This window comes from Triticum aestivum, chromosome 4A (assembly GCF_018294505.1).
Source record: "Triticum aestivum cultivar Chinese Spring chromosome 4A, IWGSC CS RefSeq v2.1, whole genome shotgun sequence".
NCBI lineage: Eukaryota > Viridiplantae > Streptophyta > Magnoliopsida > Poales > Poaceae > Triticum > Triticum aestivum.
This window is the reverse complement of record NC_057803.1, coordinates 17,719,986-17,742,352: the sequence shown is the minus strand read 5'-3', so window position 1 is coordinate 17,742,352 and position 22,367 is coordinate 17,719,986. Positions and strand designations below refer to the sequence as shown.

Sequence of the window (22,367 nt, the reverse complement as noted above, 5' to 3'; positions counted from 1 at the left end):
GAGTTGCCTCGAAAACTCAAACGTCCTGCCCTTTGGCCCTCGAAAAATCTGGAGGGGAGACGTGGGCCCTTTGGTTTGTCCTGTTTCTGAAACAAAACAAAAAAAATAACAGCCATATTTTGCTCTCACTGCAACCATATTAAAAGATCAAAAATGGCACCAAAAGTCACTGCAGTCATCCTAAATGGCGCGAAAATAGCACCAAAACAACATCAGCCAAAACAGCAAAAAATGCATCCATCGATCGTTCTTTATATCTTCTAACATTCCGTGTTCTGTGCAGTGAGATAGACACAACGCTACAAATGCAGGCTGACAACGCCCGCGATTTCATGACCATCAGGACAGAGGCGGCTTCATCCACGCTCCGGTCCCATGAGTCGAGTCGAAAGTAGTGATGCTATGTGTAGTTCTGAAACATTGATTGGCTCATGTTGTAATTAAACTTTAATGAATTGTATGTCTCTTTGGTTTGGACAGTCGTTCAACTTAGATGTAATCGATGCTATTTATTACTAGGACCATGAATTGTGCTATTAATGACTTGCTTTTCTCTTCTGATCCTTTTGTTGCATACTTATTTATTGCTTATGTATTGTCTGTTGTTTGGCTTATGCATAGAGATGCCGTCGTATGTCGTGTACAAGGGTAAGGTTCCCGGAGTCTATGACGACTGGGAGGAGTGTCGGAGACAGGTTCACCGTTTCAGCGATAACAGTTACAAAGGGTACACAACTAGGGCGGAGGCGGAATCTAGATACGCCCGCTATCTAGCGGGAGAGAGGAGGGAGCGTTGGAGGAACCGGATGAAGACCAGTTTCATAGCGATGATGCTCATCGTGATGACCGCAACTCTCTTCTATGTGATGGTAGTTTAGATGATCGATATCGACTTGTAATGTGAAGACAAACTCGCTACTCGCGGTCTCGAGACTTGTAATATTCTATCTTTGTTCGGTCTTTTGAATTCGGAGACTAATATGATGAATTGTATTCGGAGAGCTATCTTCTATTGTATTGGATGAATGTGCTGTTGCTGTGTGGTGCTGTCTATATTCTGTCCAATAATATATTTTGTAACCTGTGAAAATATCAGAAATGTGCATTTTTTCGACCACCTCCAAATCACCTCAGTTTTGGCACACATGATCTCTTCCACAAACAAAACTAGGTTTCCAAGTTTTTGAATTTTTTTGAATTTATAATGCCCTCTAGACTGACTGCTGAAAACATCGGTCTATGCCTCAAGGGGGCATTGTAAAATAAAATTTTTCAAAATTTCTTGCATACACATGTTTTGCATATGTGGGTGACCATGTACAAGAAAATTTGGGTGATTTGGAGGTGGTGGAAAAATTCACGTTTTTTCAAAAACTGGCTTAAGTTAGACCAAATGGTCCCTCCGGGAATGCGGGCATTTTTTCGACCACCTCCAAATCACCTCAGTTTTGGCACACATGATCTCTTCCACAAACAAAACTAGGTTTCCAAGTTTTTGAATTTTTTTGAATTTATAGTGCCCTCTAGACTGACTGCTGAAAACATCGGTCTATGCCTCAAGGGGACCTGCATGCAAGAGTCGGGGACCTGCATGCAAGAGTCGGGGACCTGCATGTGAATAGTGATTCATCAAGGCCTTGACAGCTACTGGCACAGCGGCTACCGCCCGATTTGCATGCAGCGAAGATGAACGTGCATGGAGGTTTTTCAAAGATTTCCAAGCACACCCCAGTGGGCCCCGCTTATTTAAAAAATACGTCAGTCATTATTGCTCTGTAAATGAAGAATATGCATGATGATTATGAATATGCATGACAACCATAGTAAGGGTGAAGAATCATAGTGCCCAATTTGTCGAAATACATCATCATTCTTAAAGTTGGACATCAAATGATACGCACAGAAAATGGAAACGAAAGATATCGAACTAATACAGTAACATGGCAGTACAACCGCACTTCACTAAATTACTGTCACGATGAAATAGAATGTAAAGACCACGTCACACAAAGCTGAATGGCACACGACTTTCTCTGGCTCATCGTCGGTTCATGTTGTATGTAGATATCACAGTTCAGCCTCGTGATCCTACATAGAAGAATACAATAGATCACATGGACATCAATTATGAGTAAAACACATGCAAAAAAATATGAACATATTTCGTACCTCTAGCAATTTAGCGCATTTACGTCGATTGTGACCTGGTTTCTTGCAATAGCCACAGATATTCTGTGATCTTGACTTCTTTGTCTTTGCCTGCAGCCTTTTCTTCGGTGCACCTCGTCCTGGCACATGCACGGGATCCGGAACCTTATCAACTTTCTGTGAGTGCGGCATCAACGGGCCAAACCTAATGCTGTTATGCTGAGCATTAGTTGACTCCTTGCTGTCAGCTTGTTCAAAACTTGATTGCTTGCCATGATGTTGTGCTTGCAAAAGCATCTTTAGACGGTGATAGTCCTCATCAGAGTGGCATGCCTGGAAACTTGCGGCATGACTACAATTCCGCAACTCGCGGTACCTCTGCAGGCTTACCGAATAGTCATACATCTGGTTTTTTCTGGTAGGTGCGTATGCACATTTTGCATTCATAGTCCACCTAGTGGGAACGCAACAACCGGGCAGAATTGTTTGTTTTAAAATCCCCAATATGTAAAAAATGTGGGAACATGGTGTGCCTGCGCATTCCAGCTTACGGCAAGAACAACTCACCCTGTGCAAAAGACCTCCTTGCTCTTCAATGCGCACTCCAAACTTTTTATCCATTCTTTCCTGCTTGGACACAACATAAGTGGAATCTTCTGATCCATCTAGTATCTCTCTAATCTGACATTTGCTGACAGCATCTATGCTCCATAAGACCATCTTAAAGACACTAGGTGTGAAAACTGTTGCGGCGTGTTTCTCAAGCGGCGAAGCATTTTCCTCTGTAAATGGAACGAACTGCAAGGCTTCGACGTCATGGAGAGCTTCGTTAATCCGTCGCGACGCAAGGCAACGCTCATAGTGCTCTAGCATTTCAAACAACGACATCTTACCCTCAAGATGCGTATGTAGCACAGAGTTCAAGCTCTCACTCCTCTAATTGCTGCTCAATCCTAGGAAACAACGCCCCTCAAGATATGGAGCACACCACAACTTTCTCATCTGATACATCTGATGCAGCCAAGACTCCTCACTGGTTACTTTATTCCGTTGTAAGAATTGTATCCATTTTATCTCATGCTCTTCAATGGAAGAAGTATCATAAATGAAAGATCTGAATTCCTCCTTTACGTCGTCATCATGCAGATGGCGTACAATGTTCTGCTGAATGTGCCATATACATAGTCTATGGTTTGAGTCTGGCCAGACCACCCTTATTGCTCTCTGCATTGCAAGGTCCCCATCTGTGATCACAGATATCGGATGCTTCTGTGCCATGCAATCAGAAAAGGTCCGCCACATCCACTCGTATGCCTGGCTTGTTTCATGAGAAATTATACCACCGCCAAATATAACAGTGCTGCGGTGGTGATTCAACCCGACAAAAGGCACGAATGGCAGATTGTATTTGTTGGTTCTGTATGTGCTATCGAAAACAATGACGTCTCCGAAAGCCTCGTAGTCAAGTCGCGATTGACTATCAGCCCAGAACAGTCCCTTCAGATGGCCATGCTCGTCTACCAAGTACTTGAAGAAAAAAATCCACATCTCGCTCTCGCCTCGCCATCATGTGCATGATCACCGTTTTAGCATCACCAGCACTGATTGTCTCCTGCTTATTAGCATGGCAGAAATTATAAACGTCCCTCTTTATGCATCCAACCTTATCAAATCCACCGTATTGAAAGCACAAAATATCCATAATACGGTATTTGCGGATCCCACATTTTTCCATGTCCGCAATGTCCGCTTTCTGCTCATCGCTAATTCGTCTGTGCGAACGCAGCAGACAAGAAAGATCCCGTGGGGCTAGAGGATGGCTGTGCTCATCGACGAAATCCTTGACAAACCACCGACCGGTTTCCTCCTGTCTTGTAATGACCAATTTAGCATTACACCAAACACGAGTTAAACTTCGTGGCCTCCTTTTTCTATCTTCCATCTTTCTTTTCATGTGCTTATCTTCGCGAAACCCTTGACGACTACACACAATTTTTCTTAAAATTATGTATTTGTTGGATCCATCCCACTCAACGTAGCTTTTCCTCACACTAAAACCTTTTTCAAGAGCATATTTGTTGTAGAATTCATAACCTTCAGCCTCACTATCAAACATCTTGCTGACAACATTTACATACTCGAACATACTCTCATCACTTGCATACGCCATGTCTTCCTGCATATGACATGTGGGGGAAACCAATCATCAACATCTTTCTGTTTATCAATGTTGCAGGTGTAAAAAAGCTCATAGGCAAAGACAAGTGCATGGAAAAGACTTTGCTGGTTTGACATGTGAGGGAAACCAATCATCAACGTCCAACAAGTAGTATCTCATCTTCCTTTAAACTATATTTCATGCGCTATGCAAACCTAAAGTGATGATGACTTTAATAAACTAAATTAAGTGAACTATGGAACCAGTATCTCATCTTCCTTTACTATATCTCATCTCAAACGTCAACATCTTACTTAAACAAACATGATGCGATTAGCTCAAGAGAAACTATGCCACGATGAAGCTTTCCATTCGTTGTTCTAGTCCGTACCCGGATCTTGTGGGGTTGAGGTTGTACTTCATGCATGGTGGAGGGGCGCAACGGCCAAGAGAACAAGCAGAACGCCAAGCCGAATTCATACCTTAAGGATGGTACGCGCGAAGAGATGGGATCGCCCGCCGCGGTCGCCACCGATTCAGCCGGCGCAGATCCGGCCTTCTTCTTCTTCGGTGACGGCGTGGGGGGCTGGGGTTGGTTGGGTGGAGGACGAGGACGATGAATTTATTCCTCTCGCCGGGCAGGTCGAGGACGGAGAAGGTCAGGAGCGGCGACGAATAGATCGGAGGAGGATTCTAAATTGAATTGCATGCACTAGGGAAACCTAAATCGATGATGACTAAAAAAATCAAAGTAGGAATGTAGGCTATGAAACAAAGTAAGTTTATGGCCTATCTCCTGCAGGCATTGATATCTCCTGCTGCATCAAGAAAAACAAGCCTACTTTCAGAACAAGCATTGATATCTCCCGGCGGCCTAACCGAGGGGCCAACCGCAGAGTATAGATCCATCTACGAGGAAGTTGGAGTTTTTGCCAATAGTCACTTCCAGCGGGCCAATCAAATGGGGAGGATTTGAGATTCGGGCGATTCATACCTTAGGATGCAAGCCCGGAAGTGATGTGATCGGCGGGGGCGAGTTCCTATAGTGCCGCCGCCGACACTGCCGCCGCAGATGTCGCGCCTTAATCTTCTTTCCTGAAGTCGAGCACGTCGTTTATAGTGAATGGGACGAGGTGGAGGATGACGCCGCCGCCGCCGACGGTGTTGGTTCCTCTCGCCGGGCTCGTCGAACAGAAGGAAGAGGACGGGAACGAGAACTTGATGAGAACGAGGACTGGATCTAGACGTCGTTGACGTGATCGGTTCAAAACAGAATATTTTACCCTGGACCATTATGCCCTTGTCTGATTAAACTAATTAAGTTAATTCATTTTCAATCCCCCACCAGATCGGACGGCCAATAAAAATCGGAGGGGTAAGTACTCGAAAGTACTGCCAGTACTTTCCCAATCACCGTAAAACACCTCATTTTGTATATGTATATTCAGGGCCATGATGTGTTCTCTCTCTTTTGCAATGCTACACGTAGAAGCATTTGTTTTCTCAGTTTTTTGTAGCAATTATTGTGATCAAACATCTCATATTTGTTCTCTTATATTTTGCTCAAAATCAATTGTGAACGGGCTCAAAATCATCTATGAATATGCTAATTCACAATTATCATGTACCATGCTAGGAAGGATCCAATCCAGTTGGTATATGCAACTAAATGAATTTTTGTTACATTTCAACACCCGATCAGACTCTTTTATTGTTGGGTAAAAAAGTTTGTGGCTTTTTTTCGATTCAAGTATCAGGTTACTACCAACATGTTCCGTCGAGTACCAAAAACAATAGATTTATTATGGATTGATATCGCAATTATTTTCACTATTTATGTATATAATTGGTAGTCCTCAATCAGTATGCAATCATGACTTCATTTAACTTGCCCATTTATTTTGCAAGAAACATCATCAGATTAAGAAAATTCATTGGTTGTCGTTTCAAACTTCCGTAGCTCCCTAAAATTACATTAGGGCGGCCGCCAATAGCGTTAGTATTTTCATAGATATTTCTACTTAGATTCTTTGCAAAATGTCACACAACTCAAAGTTAGCGCCCGTCGACAAACCTACAAGCACCAATATGTATCTTTTGTTCCAAAAAATCTAAAACTTCCAAGTCTACAATGGAAGATGTGGATGCTTTGGTGAGAAAAACATGGCTACAACTTACTTGCTGTGCACCACCTATTTAACAAAACCATAAACTTCCAAAATATCAGCATACTTTATGGTGTGCTATGATATTTTGAACATCACATGGGTGTCATGTAAGAGTGTGACATAAGCTTACAAACTTAGTGCTAGCATTATGTCTGGATAATAATTATCTGCAAAAAATGGAATATACATACTTGAGAATTGAAAAAATAATATGGATAATAATCTGTAGATGGGTCTAGTTAAAAGAGGAGTGTGTACCTAGCTTGTAAGAACTTCTCCAAGTTCTGATAATTCTGCAGTCCACTGTACGGTACTTCGCTGTTTTTTGAGTGTGTGAAACACCCCAGCCTATGGAGTTAGGGGGGAAATCTCTTAGTGCTAGCACTTGCTAATTATACTTCGGTACAGAGGAATGGATGGCAGTGATCAAGCAAACTGCCGTTATAATATATAAATGAACTTACAGATATATGAACTTCAGCACCTGAAGGGCCCTTGCATGTGATCATCAACATATTTTCCAACTGACAATTGCAGAGAAAAAACATTGCAGTCAAGACCGTGAAGCTAATAACTATCACACAAATGTACTCCCTCCGTCCCATAATATAAGAACGTTTTTGTCATTACAGTAGTGTAAAAAACGCTCTTATATTATGAGACGGAGGGAGTAATTTATTTTCAACTCATTAACCTAACAAATCTCTAATACACCCACCTCAACAGTGGTAGAAACAGGTTTCCATTGATAGATTCAATAACATCACCTTTTTGGATTCCGAGTATCTCAGCATTAGATCCTTTCGACACCTAGGGTTCAATTGCCAAACAATTATACCATATACACATGGGAAAAAGGAGCACCTTCAGGAAGCCATTACATACCTCTTGAACAATAAGACCATGATCAATGTTATACATACGCCATAACATGTCAACATGAGCAGGTTCTAGAAGCTTGATGGCTTGAAACATCATCCCAAGATGGGGCCGGGCGATGCACCTACACCAAATCAGACACCATTTTAACATATTTCGAGCAAGGTATAACGAAACCTTTCAAAATAAGAAATCTTTGGTGTTTCTATCTAACATGTTAAAAGAATCAACATACTTCGAGCAAGGTATACATGAGTTGTAAACTTCTCGAAATAAGCAAACCTTTGGTGGAACTCAACTTCTATTTAACATGTTAAAAAAAAGCAACATATTTTGAGCAAGGTATACAGGAGTAAGTAACCCTTTCAAAATAAGTCGTCTTTAGTGGAATCCAACTTCTATGTAAGGGCCACCAAATATTTTGATACAAATAAAGTTCAAAAAGGCCGAAAAGGGATGAATCATTCATTGTAGTTGAAAAATGCTCAAAGACGGATTTTCATGACATTACGTAAAAGTAAAACATCATATTTCAACATAACCAGGAACAATTGAGTACCACAAAAGAGTATTTGAATATCTCCTAGGTTTCAGGAAATTGTCGGTCAAAATTGACAGAGAGAACCTAAAAGATAGTTTTCCATTTAACTTTACTCTACAATTTGGCTGAAGACATGCGAATCGGAATTATAATGCCTTATCAGTTCCTTATTATATCTAGTTGTCATCATGAACCATTTTGTAGTCTCAGCATGGTTCTACTTGTTTTATTTTCAGCTCTTGATTTGCTTATAAATAAGTATTATTGCTAAATTGCTTATGTTAGCCACTTTTACAAACATATGACTGTGTGTATATACATAAAACACGAAAATGATACATTTTCTTTGAGAATCCTAACATAACTTATGGTCATTACATTGCACTGTTCAAAATATATATCTGCCAGTTAATCGGCATATCAGTCAGTTAAAAACGATCTATTCACGCAATTAACTGGGTGGACCAATTTATCTGTCTAACAAGCAGATTAATCGGCTTGTCACACCGAATTATTGGCTGGACTGATTAACTGCCTGGGTAATTTTGGCCCAAATTTAGCTCATTCCCTCCCTTTACCCACAGCCTCCCGCGCATTAGGTTGGTCCGTGCTCTCTCCCGCTCATCGAGGAGCAGCCCCAGCGCATTAGGTTGGTCCGTGCTCTCTTCCACTCATCGAGGAGCAGCCCCCACGCCAAGCAGCCGTCGGCGCTGACCCTCCTCGAGCAGCTGCCTGCGTTACCACAGCGGACACACCTCCACTCCTCCAGCTGCTTCGCCATATGCTCCTCCTGTCCTCTATCCATGGCTTCACCAGGCTGCAAGGTAAACTGCTCTCCTCTCTGATGTAATACTGCTGCTGTTCTGCTGCTGCAGTGTCGCTCTCCTATGTAGTATCTAGAATGCACTGGTGTGGTGCATTTGGCATTTGCGGCAATCTATGGCTGCTTCTACTGCAGCATGTGCTCCAATATTGCAAAGCAATTCAGATGCAGCCTAGGATATATATAGACATGACCCAGTTAACCTACCAATGAATTCAGTTAATAGGCTGATAAGCCAATTAATCCCTAACTCAACACCCAACCGTATGCTACCAGTTACCGATATCCTGAAGATTGTTAAATTGCATAAAAGTGAGCAAATAGATACTGCAAAAAATAGTTCGACTTCTAACAATAAGTAAGAAAACAACAGGAGGGAACACATTAGCTTAGCATCACCAATCATATAGATACTATCTCAGAGGTAAGAGGAAAAACGCACCGATATTTCTTCCATGAATCCAAACAGTTGAGCAAAATGGAAGAAGGTATAAAAGACCCAAATCTCTTAGGGACGTTGACCATTCCGACAACGTTTTCATTCAAGTCAATGACTAGGGTCCCATTGTCATACTACAACAATTCACATTGACAAAACATGAGAGTTTACAGTAACAAGAAAAATGTTATAAAACAAATGACATAGAAAAACTAATAGTTGTAACAAATGTATATAATACTATCTCATGATAGGATATATTACCTCATTATCATCACCATGCTCGTCTGGAGAACGGAAATACACATTGTGGTACCGCCGATACATGTTTGGATTCTTATATTCTGCCCTAGCATATGTTATCCTTAGATTTAAGGAATCGTCTCTTCCGAGCCGAAAAACATCTTGAGCAAATTTTACATCTTCTTCACGAAAAGATGATAACTTGATTGGTTGATCCACCTCAACAATCAAGAAAGCGATATCGTAATGGGGCTGATAGTAGACCAGATCGCCCTTTGCACTGGTGCCATTTAGCAAATGAACAGTGACCTGAGAAGAAAGTTCCGGAACAGATTGTATTAGAGATTTGAACAGATGATGTTTCCATTTTGTTATTAACTAGAGAAGGCCAAGAGCACAAAAAGTGTGTCCTTTGCACTGGTCCCGTCTACCAAATGAACAGTTCTAAAAACAAAGTTCCGGAACAGATTGTACTAGAGATTTGAACAATGCTTAATTAGTAAGAAAATCACATATGATGTTTCCATTTTGTTATTAAATCGAAAGGCCAATATATATAGCACAAAAAGAACATGTCCTTGCACTGGTGTAATCTAACAAATGAACATTGACCTAAAAAAGGCCGCGGGGCAGATTATATAAGATTTTTGAACAATGCTTAGTAAGCAAACACATGTGCCATTTCCATTTTGTTATTATTAGGAAAGGCGAATAGTAGCACACACAAGAAAAACAAGAGAATTGCAACTAGTTATTTATTTGGGGGTGGAAGCGGCTGGGCTGGAAAAGAATGATAGATGTTTTTTAGAAGAAACACTACATTTAACTCACATCAGCACGAGGAGCATACTCTTCGCCACCTGACCAGCCGCTGTCAGGAGAATCCTTTGTGCGAATCAGACGCGCAGTTGTCAAAACAAGGCCGGCTTTCTTCTCCTCATCCCAATCAACCAAGAAGCCGGAGCAGCGTCTCAGCGGTTCACCATCTGCGTGATTCAAACACGATCGATACACACATTTTTAAGTTGCGCGACGGGCAATGGATCAATCAATCCAAACCAGAGAGGCTGCATATACACATCCTACATACCAAGAGAGGATGAAACCCCTAGGAGAAATCTGGCAGCAGAGAGCGCGGCCTCGCTTGAATCACGGACGGCGAAGACCTCGGCGGTGTGAAACCTAGTCGGGGGTTTGAAGTAATCGAGCGTAGGGATTTTCACAGGCGGGGGAGCTATATATATATATATTGATCGAGAGTAATAATTAACTAATTAATTAAACAGTTGCGTTTACAGCCTGCACGCGACGTGACGAGCCGCTGGTGCAACCCGGTTTTGGCAAGCTTCTCCCCGTCCGGTTTTCCTTCCTTTTTTTTCCTTTTTTCTGGTTAACTTTCATTTTCGTTTTACTTTCTCATTTTATTATCAGCATTTTATAAACGTGGACTTTTTTTCAAATTTGTGAACTTTTCCAAATGCGCGAACGTTTTATTTCAGATTATAATTTTCTTGAAATTAATGAAGTTTTTCAATTTAATAAAAAAAATCCATATTCATGAACTTTTTTCAAATCTGTAAATAAAAAAATTCATGAACTTTTTAAAAATTCATCAACTTTTTTCAAATTTGTAAACTTTTCCAAATTTAAAATAAAAAAATTCTATGAACTTTTTGAAAATTCATGCACTTTTTCCACACCAGGGATAGTTCGGAGACAAGGGGAATGTATCCATTGCACCCGCACTTGTGGTGCTACCGGCGCACCGGATGTCATAGAATATTTTAAAAAAATCTAGCACGTTAATGTAACATCAATGTATGATGTCACAAAAAGTTGGAATATTTTTTCAGATATAAAAATAACAAATTTGACATCAATGTGATAATGGGCCAAATCTAGAGCCCAAGTTATGTTACATACTATTCAGTGTTGAATTTGTCATTTTTGTTTTTTCGAGTTATGTTTTGCACTTTGGCTTGAAATTTTGTGACAATCCACATTGATGTTGTATGAATGTGCTAAAAAAATTTCAGAAAATTTTGAACATCTTAAATGCACAATATGACTTCAGTGCACCGGTAGCACCACAAGCTTCGGTGCACCAGATATCCCCCCCCCCCCCCCCGAAGACAAGCCACCACACACATTACAACCACAACATAAAGGGGCCTACCCTGAACTGACAAATGCCAACGAGGCTTCCCTTATCTATGCACCATCCATCCATTAATGTATGCCTACGAGAGGTCAGCGAGTAAGTGGCGGGAGTGGCTCGATCTCGAGAAAGACATCGGAGGCACCAACAACGGCGTACATACCGCCCCCTGAAGATCAATCTGGGATAGAACGAACATCGAAGGAACGCAACACATGACCTCCAAGCCGTGTCTCCGTACAAGATGCTCCCTATAGAGGGACGGCATCAAGAACACTGCTATCACCGATTCAGAACCGGGCCTAGAATTTTGCCCAAAGTCAACAACCAAGCACAATTTTAAGGATGAGATGCCGACGCACCTCAGCAACGCCTCCAAGAAGGGGAACAATACCAATGGGCGTCGTCGCCATCTCCCAGAACTATGGCCATAGCCGCATGACCCAGGTCTAGCCCATGCCGTCACCTCCCAGCATACCCAGGTTGCGGTCTCTTCAGAAGAAAAAAACTAGCCATGACCACGGGGTTGAATAAGAACATCTACAGCATGTTCCTTAAAAAAAGCATCTATAGACATCGCAAATCCAGCCCCTAAACGTCCGTAGATACGTCCGCGGACGGCTTCAGACGACCCTCATATGGCATATCGGGCAAAGTGCATAATTCATACGTTAGCTATTTTTGTTTTTCAATGTGGGATCACATGGAGGGCAAAAGTGCAGTCCGAAAATAGCCGGAACATACTACGGTGACGTCCGGGCCGGCAACAACGTTCGTAGCGGCAAGAGTGGAGAGTAGGAGTGTTCTGGCGGTGCTAAGGGCTCAGTACTACGGCGGAGCTAGGGTCGGGCCGACGCGGACGAGGGAGAAGAGAGGAGAGCAAAATGTCTGGCCCGGCAAGTCGGGGCCGAAGGATTTTGATGCAGTTTGCGGAGGGTCCTACCTATCGAGTCCAACAAGACAGACGCGTCGCGATTGTGTGTATTTATCTCCGTCCTATATTTCGGCTGGACAGAGAATGTTGATCACTTAAATCGTTCAAGGCCGATCAATATGAGGAACATGGTCGGGTTTTTTTTTTAACCGGCCAGCAACGAGCCGTCCAGCCGAGCGTAGGGATTGTTGGTTTGGTTTGGGAGCCCGCCTCTAATACTGGACGAAAAAAATCCCTCCCCGAGAGTAAAAAAAACTGGACGAATAAATCCCCAGCGCCGTCGGCGGCGGCGCGGCTGCGAGAGGATAGGTTGATTCCTTGATCGGGGGTTCCAGTTCGCGGCGATCCGGGAAAGAAGACGAGTGCGCGGGTCCATGGCGGCTTATGGAAGCACACGAGACGGTCCCTTGGAGAAGAAGAGGAAGAAGGTGGTTGTGTGGAGCGAAGAGGAAGATGTCTCGACGCCTGATCCGTTCGCGTGGGTTTATCCTGGCTCCTACTACTTGGCGGCCAAGAAGATGGAACAGGCCAGACGCGATGAAGAATCAGGTCCGTCTCATCGATCTTCTTCATCAGTTTATTTATCACAGTAACTAATTACTCTCGATCCATATTTATCGTTATTTACTTATGCTCCTGCCGCCTGCCTGTAGCTCCCCGCCCTGTGAACATCCCCACGCTCGATGACTTCAAATCCCCCACCAGGTTTCACACTGCCCAGCTCTTCTCCGTCCGTGAATCTGGAAGCCAGGCCGTGCTCTCCGCTGCCAAATTTCTCCTAGGGGTTTCATCCTCTCTTGGTATGGAGTATGTGTATATGCAGCCTCTCTGTTTTGGATTGATTGACCCATCGTGCAAGTTAATGTATGTGTCGATCGTGCTTGAATCAATCACACAGATGGTGAACCGCTGAGACGCTGCTCCGGCTTCTGGGTCGATTGGGATGAGGGGAACAAAACCGGCCTTGTTTTGACAACTGCGCGGCTCATTCGCACAAAGGATGCTCCTGACAACGTCTCGTCAGGCGGCGAGCAGTATGCCCCTCGTGCTGATGTGAGTCAAATCTAACTAGTTGCAATTCACATGCTTTTTTTTTGTGTGCCATTGGCCCTTTATTATAACAAAATGGAAACGGCATATGCGATTTGCTGGCTAAGCATTCTTCAAAAGTCTTATATAATCTGTTGCGCAACTTTTTTTAGGTCACTATTCATTTGCTAGATCGCACCAGTGCAAAGGACATGTTTTTGTGCTAGCTATTGGCCTTTTTCTAGTTTAACAAAATGGAAACATCCTATGCAATTTTTGCTTACAAAGCATTGTTCAAAAAATTATACGTTCTGTCCCAGAACATTTTTTAGGTCACTGTTCATTTGCTAGACGGCACCAGTGCAGTGGACATGTTTTTTGTGCTATTGGCCTTCTATGATAACAAACTGGAAACATCATATGTGATTTGCTTACTAGGCATTGTTCAAAAATCTTATAAAATCTGTTCCGGAACTCTTTTTAGGTCACTGTTCATTTGTTAAATGGCACTAGTGCAAAGGGCGACCTGGTCTACTATCAGCCCCATTACGATATCGCTTTCTTGAATGTTGAGGTGGATCAACCAATCAAGTTACCATCTCTTCGTGAAAAAGATGTAAAATTTGCTGAAGAGGTTTTTCAGCTCGGAAGAGACAATTCCTTATATCTAAGGATAACATATGCTAGGGCAAAGTATATGAATTCAACCATGTTTGAGCGGCACCACAACGTGTACTTCCATTCTCTAGATGGCCATTACTATGATAATGAGGTAATATATCTTATCATGAGATGGTATTATATACATTTGTTACAACTTTGAGTTCTATATTGCACTATTGTATGTCATTTTTCTTGTTATTGTAACTCTCATGTTTTGTCAATACAAATTGTTGTAGTATGACAACGGGGGGCCAGTTATTGACTTGAATGGAAAAGTTGTCGGAATGGTCAACAACCCCGAGAGATTTGGGTCTTTTATACCATCTTCCATTTTGCTCAATTGTTTGGATTCGTGGAAGAAATATAGGCGCGTTTTTCCTCTCAGCTCTGTGACAGTATCTATTGTTATTTGATAATGTGTTCTTTCGTATTGTTTCTTTGTATTATTGTTAGGTCAATTTTATGCAATTTAATGGCCATAAGTTATGTTATGATTTTGAAGGCGTAGACGGAAAGAAACAATCAGAACCACTCTTTGACTACAAAATGTTCCATCATCACAACTATGGAGTATTCATAAGATAAAACGGATAAGACTTTATAATTTTGCTTCGCATGTCTTTAGTACTATCTACAGCCAAAGTGTAGAGTAAAGTTAAATGGAAAACTTTGTTTTAGTTTTTTCTCTTAATTTTGATGGACAATTTTCCCGAACCCATCTTTTTCAAGGAGGGCTTGAAGTTAAACCGAGGGGATATTCATGAACAAATAGTTTTGTGATACTCAACTGATCTCGTTTAAATATGATGTTTGAATTTTACGTAAAATCATGAAAAATCCTCATTGAGCATTTTCTAACTACTACTAATGATTCACCCCCTTTGGGCCTTTTTGAAATCTATTTGAATCAAATTATTTGGTTAGTGATAGAAAATTTTGAACATGTTAGATAGAAGTCCTTGTTCAAATAAAGAAAAGATAGAAGTTGGATTCTACTAAAGATGGCTTATTTTTGAAAGGTTACTTACTCATGTCTACCTTGCTCGAAATATGTTAAACGGTATCTGATTTGGTGTAGGTACATCGCTCGGCCCCATCTTGGGATGACGTTTAAGGCCGTCAAGCTTCTACAGCCTGCTCATGTTGACATGTTATGGCGCATGTGTAACATTGATGACGGTCTTGTTGTTCAGGAGGTATATAACGCCTTCCTCAAAGTGCTATTTTTCCCATGCGTATATGGTTTAATTATTTGGCAATTGAACCTTAGGTGTCTAAAGGATCTAATGCTGAGATACTCGGAATCCAAGAAGGTGATCTTATTGAATGTATGAATGGAAAATGCATTTCTACCACAATTGAGGTGGGTGTATTAGGTATTTGTTAGGTTAATAAAGTGAAAATAAATTATATTTCTGTGATATTCGTTTGCTTCATCCTCTTGACTTCTATGTTATTTTTCTGAAATTATCAGTTGGAAAATACGTTGATGAGCCTATGCAAAGGCCCTTCAGACAGCCAAAATGGCCATAATGCTGAAGTTTGTATTTCTGTAAGTTCAGTTCTATCTTATAGCGACGGTTCGCTTGATCCCTGCCATCCATTCCTTTGTAACAAAGTGTTATCAGCAAGATGTTAGCACTGAGAAATGTGTTATGCTAACTCCATAGATTGGGGTGTTTCACACACTCAAAAAATACCGAAGTACCAGAGAGTTGACTGCAAATGTATCAGACCTTGGAGAAGTTATTGCAAGAGGTACACGTCTCCTCTTTTAACTAGTCCCATCTACAAATTATCTAGATTATCACTTCATTCTAAAGGTATGTATATTCCAGTTTTTTGTAGATCGATTATATTTTAATTCAAATATGTAAGCTTATGTGCATTGTGCAATACACTCCTATGTGACATCCATGTGATGCTTACAATGTTATACCAGACTATAAACTATGTTGATATTTTGGGATTTTATATGGTTTTGGTAAATGGGTGGTGTGCAGCAAGTAAATTGTTGAGAACAGACAACATAGTTCATCCATGTTTTTTTTTACCAAAGCATCCATGCTCCATGTTTCTTCGCTTTAGCTGCAGCTTTCTTCACTGGAGTTATCTTCTCATTTCCTTTGGCAGTGGCCTTTTTCATAGATGTTTGCTTAGTAGGAGTCATGTTCACAGAAGTTTTCTTCCTAGAGTTAGGAAAACAATACACTAATACAGTTAGAGTACAGGTTCTTCAATATATTTCCACATGTAAATATGTACAAATCAGGTTAATACCTCTTGTAATTAACTATAGGTTCTATATCATCTACAGATTACTCAACAACCCCTTGAGCACTTCTTTCTCGAAATGCTTATTGAGCCAAAAACATTGCAGTGAGCAGTAAAAATGTGACTAAAAACATGTTCATTACTCTACCTCCTTGGAGTTTGTTCTCGAGCTTCTACATGTTCTTCAACCACTTGCGCACATTTGTCTCTACAATGATTTATAAGATAAAACATAGTACTCAGTACTAACCAAGTAAAGCAAATCAACATGAGAGAACACATTAGTTTGAAGCTGGGTCCTCGTCAACATCAGATAAGATCATAAGAATTATTGTTCGGGTTCGGGCTCCTTGTATCACGCCCTTGAGATAATATGAACTTGTCTCTGCTTCAAACTCATTTCTCCAAGTACCTGTATGGATCCCTCTTGTGCACATGCTCCTTGCGGCACCCGGCCGGCCTTTGCTGCAGCCATCTCGTAGCGCTCCGTTGTTGCTCGTCGCCAGCCAGCATGTGGCCACCATAGTCGCAGTATGTGCTCGCCATTGCCGTTACTGAAGAACGTAGCCACAACACCCCAGTTCACGGTGTTCCAGTGCACAGCGTCGAGGTCCCAGTAGGCGGCCGATGTGGTCACAGCAGCTGCTCGCCGCTGTCGTGGCGGTAGCCGTGGTCGCAACACCCCGGCCGTAGGGTTCCAGCACATGGATGTCGAGGTACCAGCTTTTCGTCTCCATGGTTCCAGCATTTCGCGGCCATGGTGGTGGCAGTACACGGCCGTACTTGTTCCAGCATACACCTGCTGTCTCATAGCAAGCAAAATAGCCATGGTCGTACCACTCCGGTCACACTGTCGCCGGTCCAAGCATGCAGCGCCGCCCAGTTGCAACTCCTTGTGCTCGTGCTTGCAGCCTCAGTGGCGACATGCCTCGCCGGTGCAGGTCCGCCTTACACGATCGTAGCATCACCAAATGGTTGCAGCTCTGGCACATGTGGTTGTAACTTCTTCGGTACACGGTTGTAGCATACGCCGAGGATGGGCATCGCAGGTTGCAGGTCCAGCGAGACAGTTGTAGCATCACCAAACGGTTGCAGCTCTAGCCCACATGGTTGTAGCTTCTGCGGTATATGGTTGTGGACGACGTTGCCGGTTGCAGTTCCTGTGTGCACGGTTGTAGCTTCTGCGGGATATGGTTGTAGCATTCGCCGACGACGGCATTGCCGGTTGCAGCTCTTGTGTGCACGGTTGTAGTTTCTGCAGGATATGGTCGTAGCATTCGCCGTCGACGGCATTGCGGTTGCAGCTCCTGTGTGCACGATTATAGCATCACCGAGAGCTGGTCGTAGCTCCTGTGATATATGATTGTAACATTCACAGACGACAACGTCGCTGCGTGCAGCTCCGGGTGTGCACAGTTCCAGCACGTGGTCACCGTGGTCGCGCTTCCACCATTGGCCGGTTGTGGGTCCTGTATTCAAGGTTCTAGCATGCGGTCACCGCGGGCCATACCTCCAGTGTGCGCAGTTCTAGCATGTGGTCACTGTGGTCGCAGCTCCGCCATCACTGGCCCTTGCACATGGCGCGTCTCTTGGTGGACCAGCGGCTTCGACTCCTCGGGAGCTCATCCATGGCATCTCTTGTTTGCCCAGCACTGGCCCTTGCTGGTGCACACACGGTTGAGAGAGAGATGAGGGCGGGAGGGGCTCATCCATGGGGGCTGAAGAGTGGAGAGAGAAGCGGAAAGCGGGAGACAGGGAATTGAGAAAGACGACAGGACGCGTGGTTGTGAGAGGTTGCGGAAGAGATAAGAGTCGCGAGCATGGTGGACCGGTGGTATGATTCCCTCCATTGCGTGGCTCGTGTGTGACAATTTTTGGCCGGTCCGCCGTATTGGAACGTTTCCCAAAAAGAAAAAGCGGTTTAGTACGTGAATACCAAGGAAGAAACGACCTTGATGCCACCTGCAACATTTTAACGGACCAAACTAAACTGAAACAGGCAACTTGCCAACTTACAACAGCTACCAGTTTGCGGCGGCCCTTGGCATTGGCCAGACTCCACAATTTGTAAACCACTTTGAGCTTATTATCCATGCCCTGAAGAGCTTCGGATCGAAGCAAGAAGTCGTGAACAGCTGCAGCCTGACGGAACTTTTTCATGAAGTTGCCATATCAATGCCTCGTACACTCCCTATGTTAACAATCACGGATGCATTTGAATACAGCAGTCTCTAACCCCTTGTGAGTATCATTTGATATTGTTCGTTGAGTGCCAGAAATACTCGGCAAAGTCTTTACCGAGAATAGTTCTCGACAAAGAGTACCCGACGTACACCTCTCAGACAAACATAACTTTGCCAAGAACCAAACGTCGGGCACTCGGCAAATAGTGCGTCTTGGCAATATAAAGCTAATTCACGGACAACAGACGGAGACGGCTATTGCCATGTGGCGCAGCTTTGCCGAGAGCAAAGGAATGCCTCTCAGCAGACAACAATAAGCACGATGCCACCACGTGTCCGTCACCTGACAGGCCGGACCCACGGTCTAAGTCGAGTCCAGAATTTGCGGAGAGCCTGCTTGGGAAATTAAAGAATAGTAAACTGCCACGTGTCCATCACCGACAGGCGGCCCCATGGCCTACCCCGAGTACATGCTAGAGCAATGCTCGGCAAAGCAAATGAACAGAAAACTGCCACGTGTCCACCACCTAATAGGTGGGCCCCACGGCCTACCGTGAGGAGTACTGTTACCCACCACTAATTAGCGGTAGTACTGCTCCCTTAAGTGGAAGTACCGCTTGTGCGGTGCGTATTACCGTTGGGAGTTCCGTTACCTACCCATAGTTAGCGGCTGTAATGCTCCCTTTAGTGGTAGTATCGCTTGAGCATTTCCAGAACATAATGGTAGGATTCTCCTTCTGACTATATAAGGTGAGTCTTCTTCCTCATTAACCCGGACATTCTTGACCAAGTTTTTCCCCACCATTATTGACCTCTTGGAGTTTGCTTTATCTTTATTCCTGCTACCTCTTGAGCATGCGTTGGTTTTCCCTTAAAGAGAAAAGGGTGATGCACTAAAGTAGCGTAAGTATTTCCCTTAGTTTTTAAGAACCAAGGTACCAATCTAGTAGGAGACTACACGCAAGTCACCTAGTACCTTCACAAACAAACAAGAACCTCGCAACCAACGCGATAAAGGGGTTGTCAATCCTTCACGGTCACTTACAAAAGTGAGATATGATAGAGATAATAAGATAAATATTTTTGGTATTTTTGTTGTATAGATTGAAAAGTAAAGATTACAAAATAAATAGTAAACTATAATTGTAGATCGGAAACTTATATGATGTAAAGTAGACCCGGGGGCCATAGGTTTCACTAGTGGCTTCTCTCAAGATAGCATATATTACGGTGGGTGAACAAATTACTGTCGAGCAATTGATAGAAAAGCGCATAGTTATGATGATATCTAGGCATGATCATGAACATAGGCATCACGTCCGTGTCAAGTAGACCGAAACGATTCTGCATCTACTACTATTACTCCACACATCAACCGATATCCAGCATGCATCTAGAGTATTAAGTTCAAAAGAACAGAGTAACGCATTAGGCAAGATGACATGATGTAGAGGGATAAACTCGAGCAATATGATATAAACCCCATTTTTTTATCCTAGATGGCAACAACACAATACGTGCCTTGCTGCCCCTGCTGTCACTGGGAAAGGACACCGCAAGATTGAACCCAAAGCTAAGCACTTCTCCCATTGCAAGAAAGATCAATCTAGTAGGCCAAACCAAACTGATAATTCGAAGAGACTTGCAAAGATATCAAATCATTCATATAAGAATTCAGAGAAGAATCAAATATTGTTCATAGATAATCTTAATCATAAACCCACAATTCATTGGATCTCGGCAAACACACCGCAAAAAGAATTACATCGAATAGATCTCCAAGAACATCGAGGAGAACTTTGTATTGAGATCCAAAGAGAGAGAAGAAGCCATCTAGTTAATAACTATGGACCCGAATGTCTGTGTTAAACTACTCACACATCATCGGAGAGGCTATGGTGTTGATGTAGAAGCCTCCGTGATCGAATCTCCCTCCGACAGATCGCCGGAAAAGGTCCTCAGATGGGATCTCACGGGTACAAAAGGTTGTGGTGGTGGAAAAGTGGTTTCGTGGCTCCCCTGGATGTTTTCAGGGTATAAGAGTATATATAGGCGAAAGAAGTAGGTCGGTGGAGCTGTGAGGGGCCCACGAGGGTGGGGGCGTGCCTGGCCCCCTGGGCGCGCCACCCTACCTCGTGGCCACCTCGCTGCTTCCTTGACGTCCACTCCAAGTCTCCTGGATTGCGTTTGTTCCAAAAAAGATCCTCGCGAAGGTTTCATTTCATTTGAATTCCGTTTGATATTCCTTTTCTGCGAAACACTGAAATAGGCAAAAAAAACAACAATTTGCACTGGACCTTCAGTTAATAGGTTAGTCCCAAAAATAATATTAAAGTGCATAATAAAGCTCATAAACATCCAAAACAGATAATATAATAGCATGGAACAATAAAAAATTCTAGATATGTTAGAGACGTATCAAGCATCTCCAAGCTTAATTTCTGCTCGTCCTCGAGTAGGTAAATGATAAAAACGGAATTTTTGATGTGGAATGCTACTTAACATACTTTTCAATGTATTTCTCTTTATTGCGGCATGAATGTTTAGATCCGGAAGATTCTAGACATAAGTTAAATATTGACATAAAATAATAATAATTCAAGCAATGCTAACCAAGCAATCATGTCTTATCAAAATAACATAGCCAAAGAAAACTTATCCCTACAAAATCATATAGTTTGGCCATGCTTCATTTTCGTCACACAAAATGCTCCCATCATGCACAACCCCGATGACAAGCCAAGCAATTGTTTCATACTTTAGTCTTTTCAAACTCTTTCAACTTTCACGCAATATATGAGCGCGAGCCATGGATATAGCACTATGGGTGGAATAGAATATGATGATGGAGGTTGTGTGAGAAGACAAAAAGGGGAGAATGTCTCAAATTGACGCGGCTAATCAACGGGCTATGGAGATGTCCATCAATTAATGTCAATGCAAGGAGTAGGGATTGCCATGCAACAGATGCACTAGAGCTATAAATATATGAAAGCTCAACAAACGAAACTAAGTGGGTGTGCATCCAACTTGCTTGCTCACGATGACCTAGGGCATTTTGAGGAAGCCCATTGTTAGAATATACAAGCCAAGTTCTATAATGAAAACTTCCCACTAGTATATGAAAGTGACAACATAAGAGACTCTCTATCATGAAGATCATGGTGCTACTTTGAAGCACATGTGTGGAAAAAGGATAGTAACATTGCCCCTTCTCTCTTTTTCTCTCATTTTTTTGGGCCTCTCTTTTTTTATGGCCTTTCTCTTTTTTTCTATTTTTTCGAAGAACTTTTCTCACATGGGATAATGTTCTAATGATGAAAATCATCACAACTCAATACTTAGAACAAAATATGACTCTATGTGAATGCCTTCGGCGGTGTACCGGGATATGCAATGAATCAAGAGTGACATGTATGAAAGAATTATGAAGGTGGCTTTGCCACAAATACAATGTCAACTACATGATCATGCCAGGCAATATGACAATGATAGAGCATGTCATAATAAACGGAATGGTGGAAAGTTGCATGGCAATATATCTCGGAATGGCTATGGAAATACCATAATAGGTAGGTATGGTGGCTGTTTTGAGGAAGATATAAGGAGGCTTATGTGTGATAGAGTGTATCATATCACGGGGTTTGGATGCACCAGCGAAGTTTGCACTAACTCTCGACGTGAGAAAGGGCAATGCACGATACCGAAGAGGCTAGCAATGATGGAA

General features: G+C 42.6%; 1 protein-coding gene and 1 pseudogene across 1 annotated transcript; one reads left to right on the top strand and one right to left on the bottom strand.

The window, feature by feature from the left end:
* Positions 1 to 5,388: 5,388 nt before the first annotated feature.
* Positions 5,389 to 11,970, bottom strand: LOC123083702 (uncharacterized; annotated as a pseudogene).
* Positions 11,971 to 12,721: 751 nt separating this feature from the next.
* LOC123081597 (serine protease Do-like HtrA) lies at positions 12,722 to 16,203 on the top strand. The gene is made up of 9 exons (XM_044504148.1): positions 12,722 to 13,040; positions 13,145 to 13,291; positions 13,390 to 13,544; positions 14,005 to 14,292; positions 14,420 to 14,550; positions 15,262 to 15,379; positions 15,454 to 15,546; positions 15,658 to 15,735; positions 15,854 to 16,203. Exons 1-9 carry the CDS (start codon positions 12,866 to 12,868, stop codon positions 15,959 to 15,961), a joined length of 1,293 nt encoding a protein of 430 aa, XP_044360083.1. The 5' UTR covers positions 12,722 to 12,865; the 3' UTR covers positions 15,962 to 16,203.
* Positions 16,204 to 22,367: the final 6,164 nt, after the last annotated feature.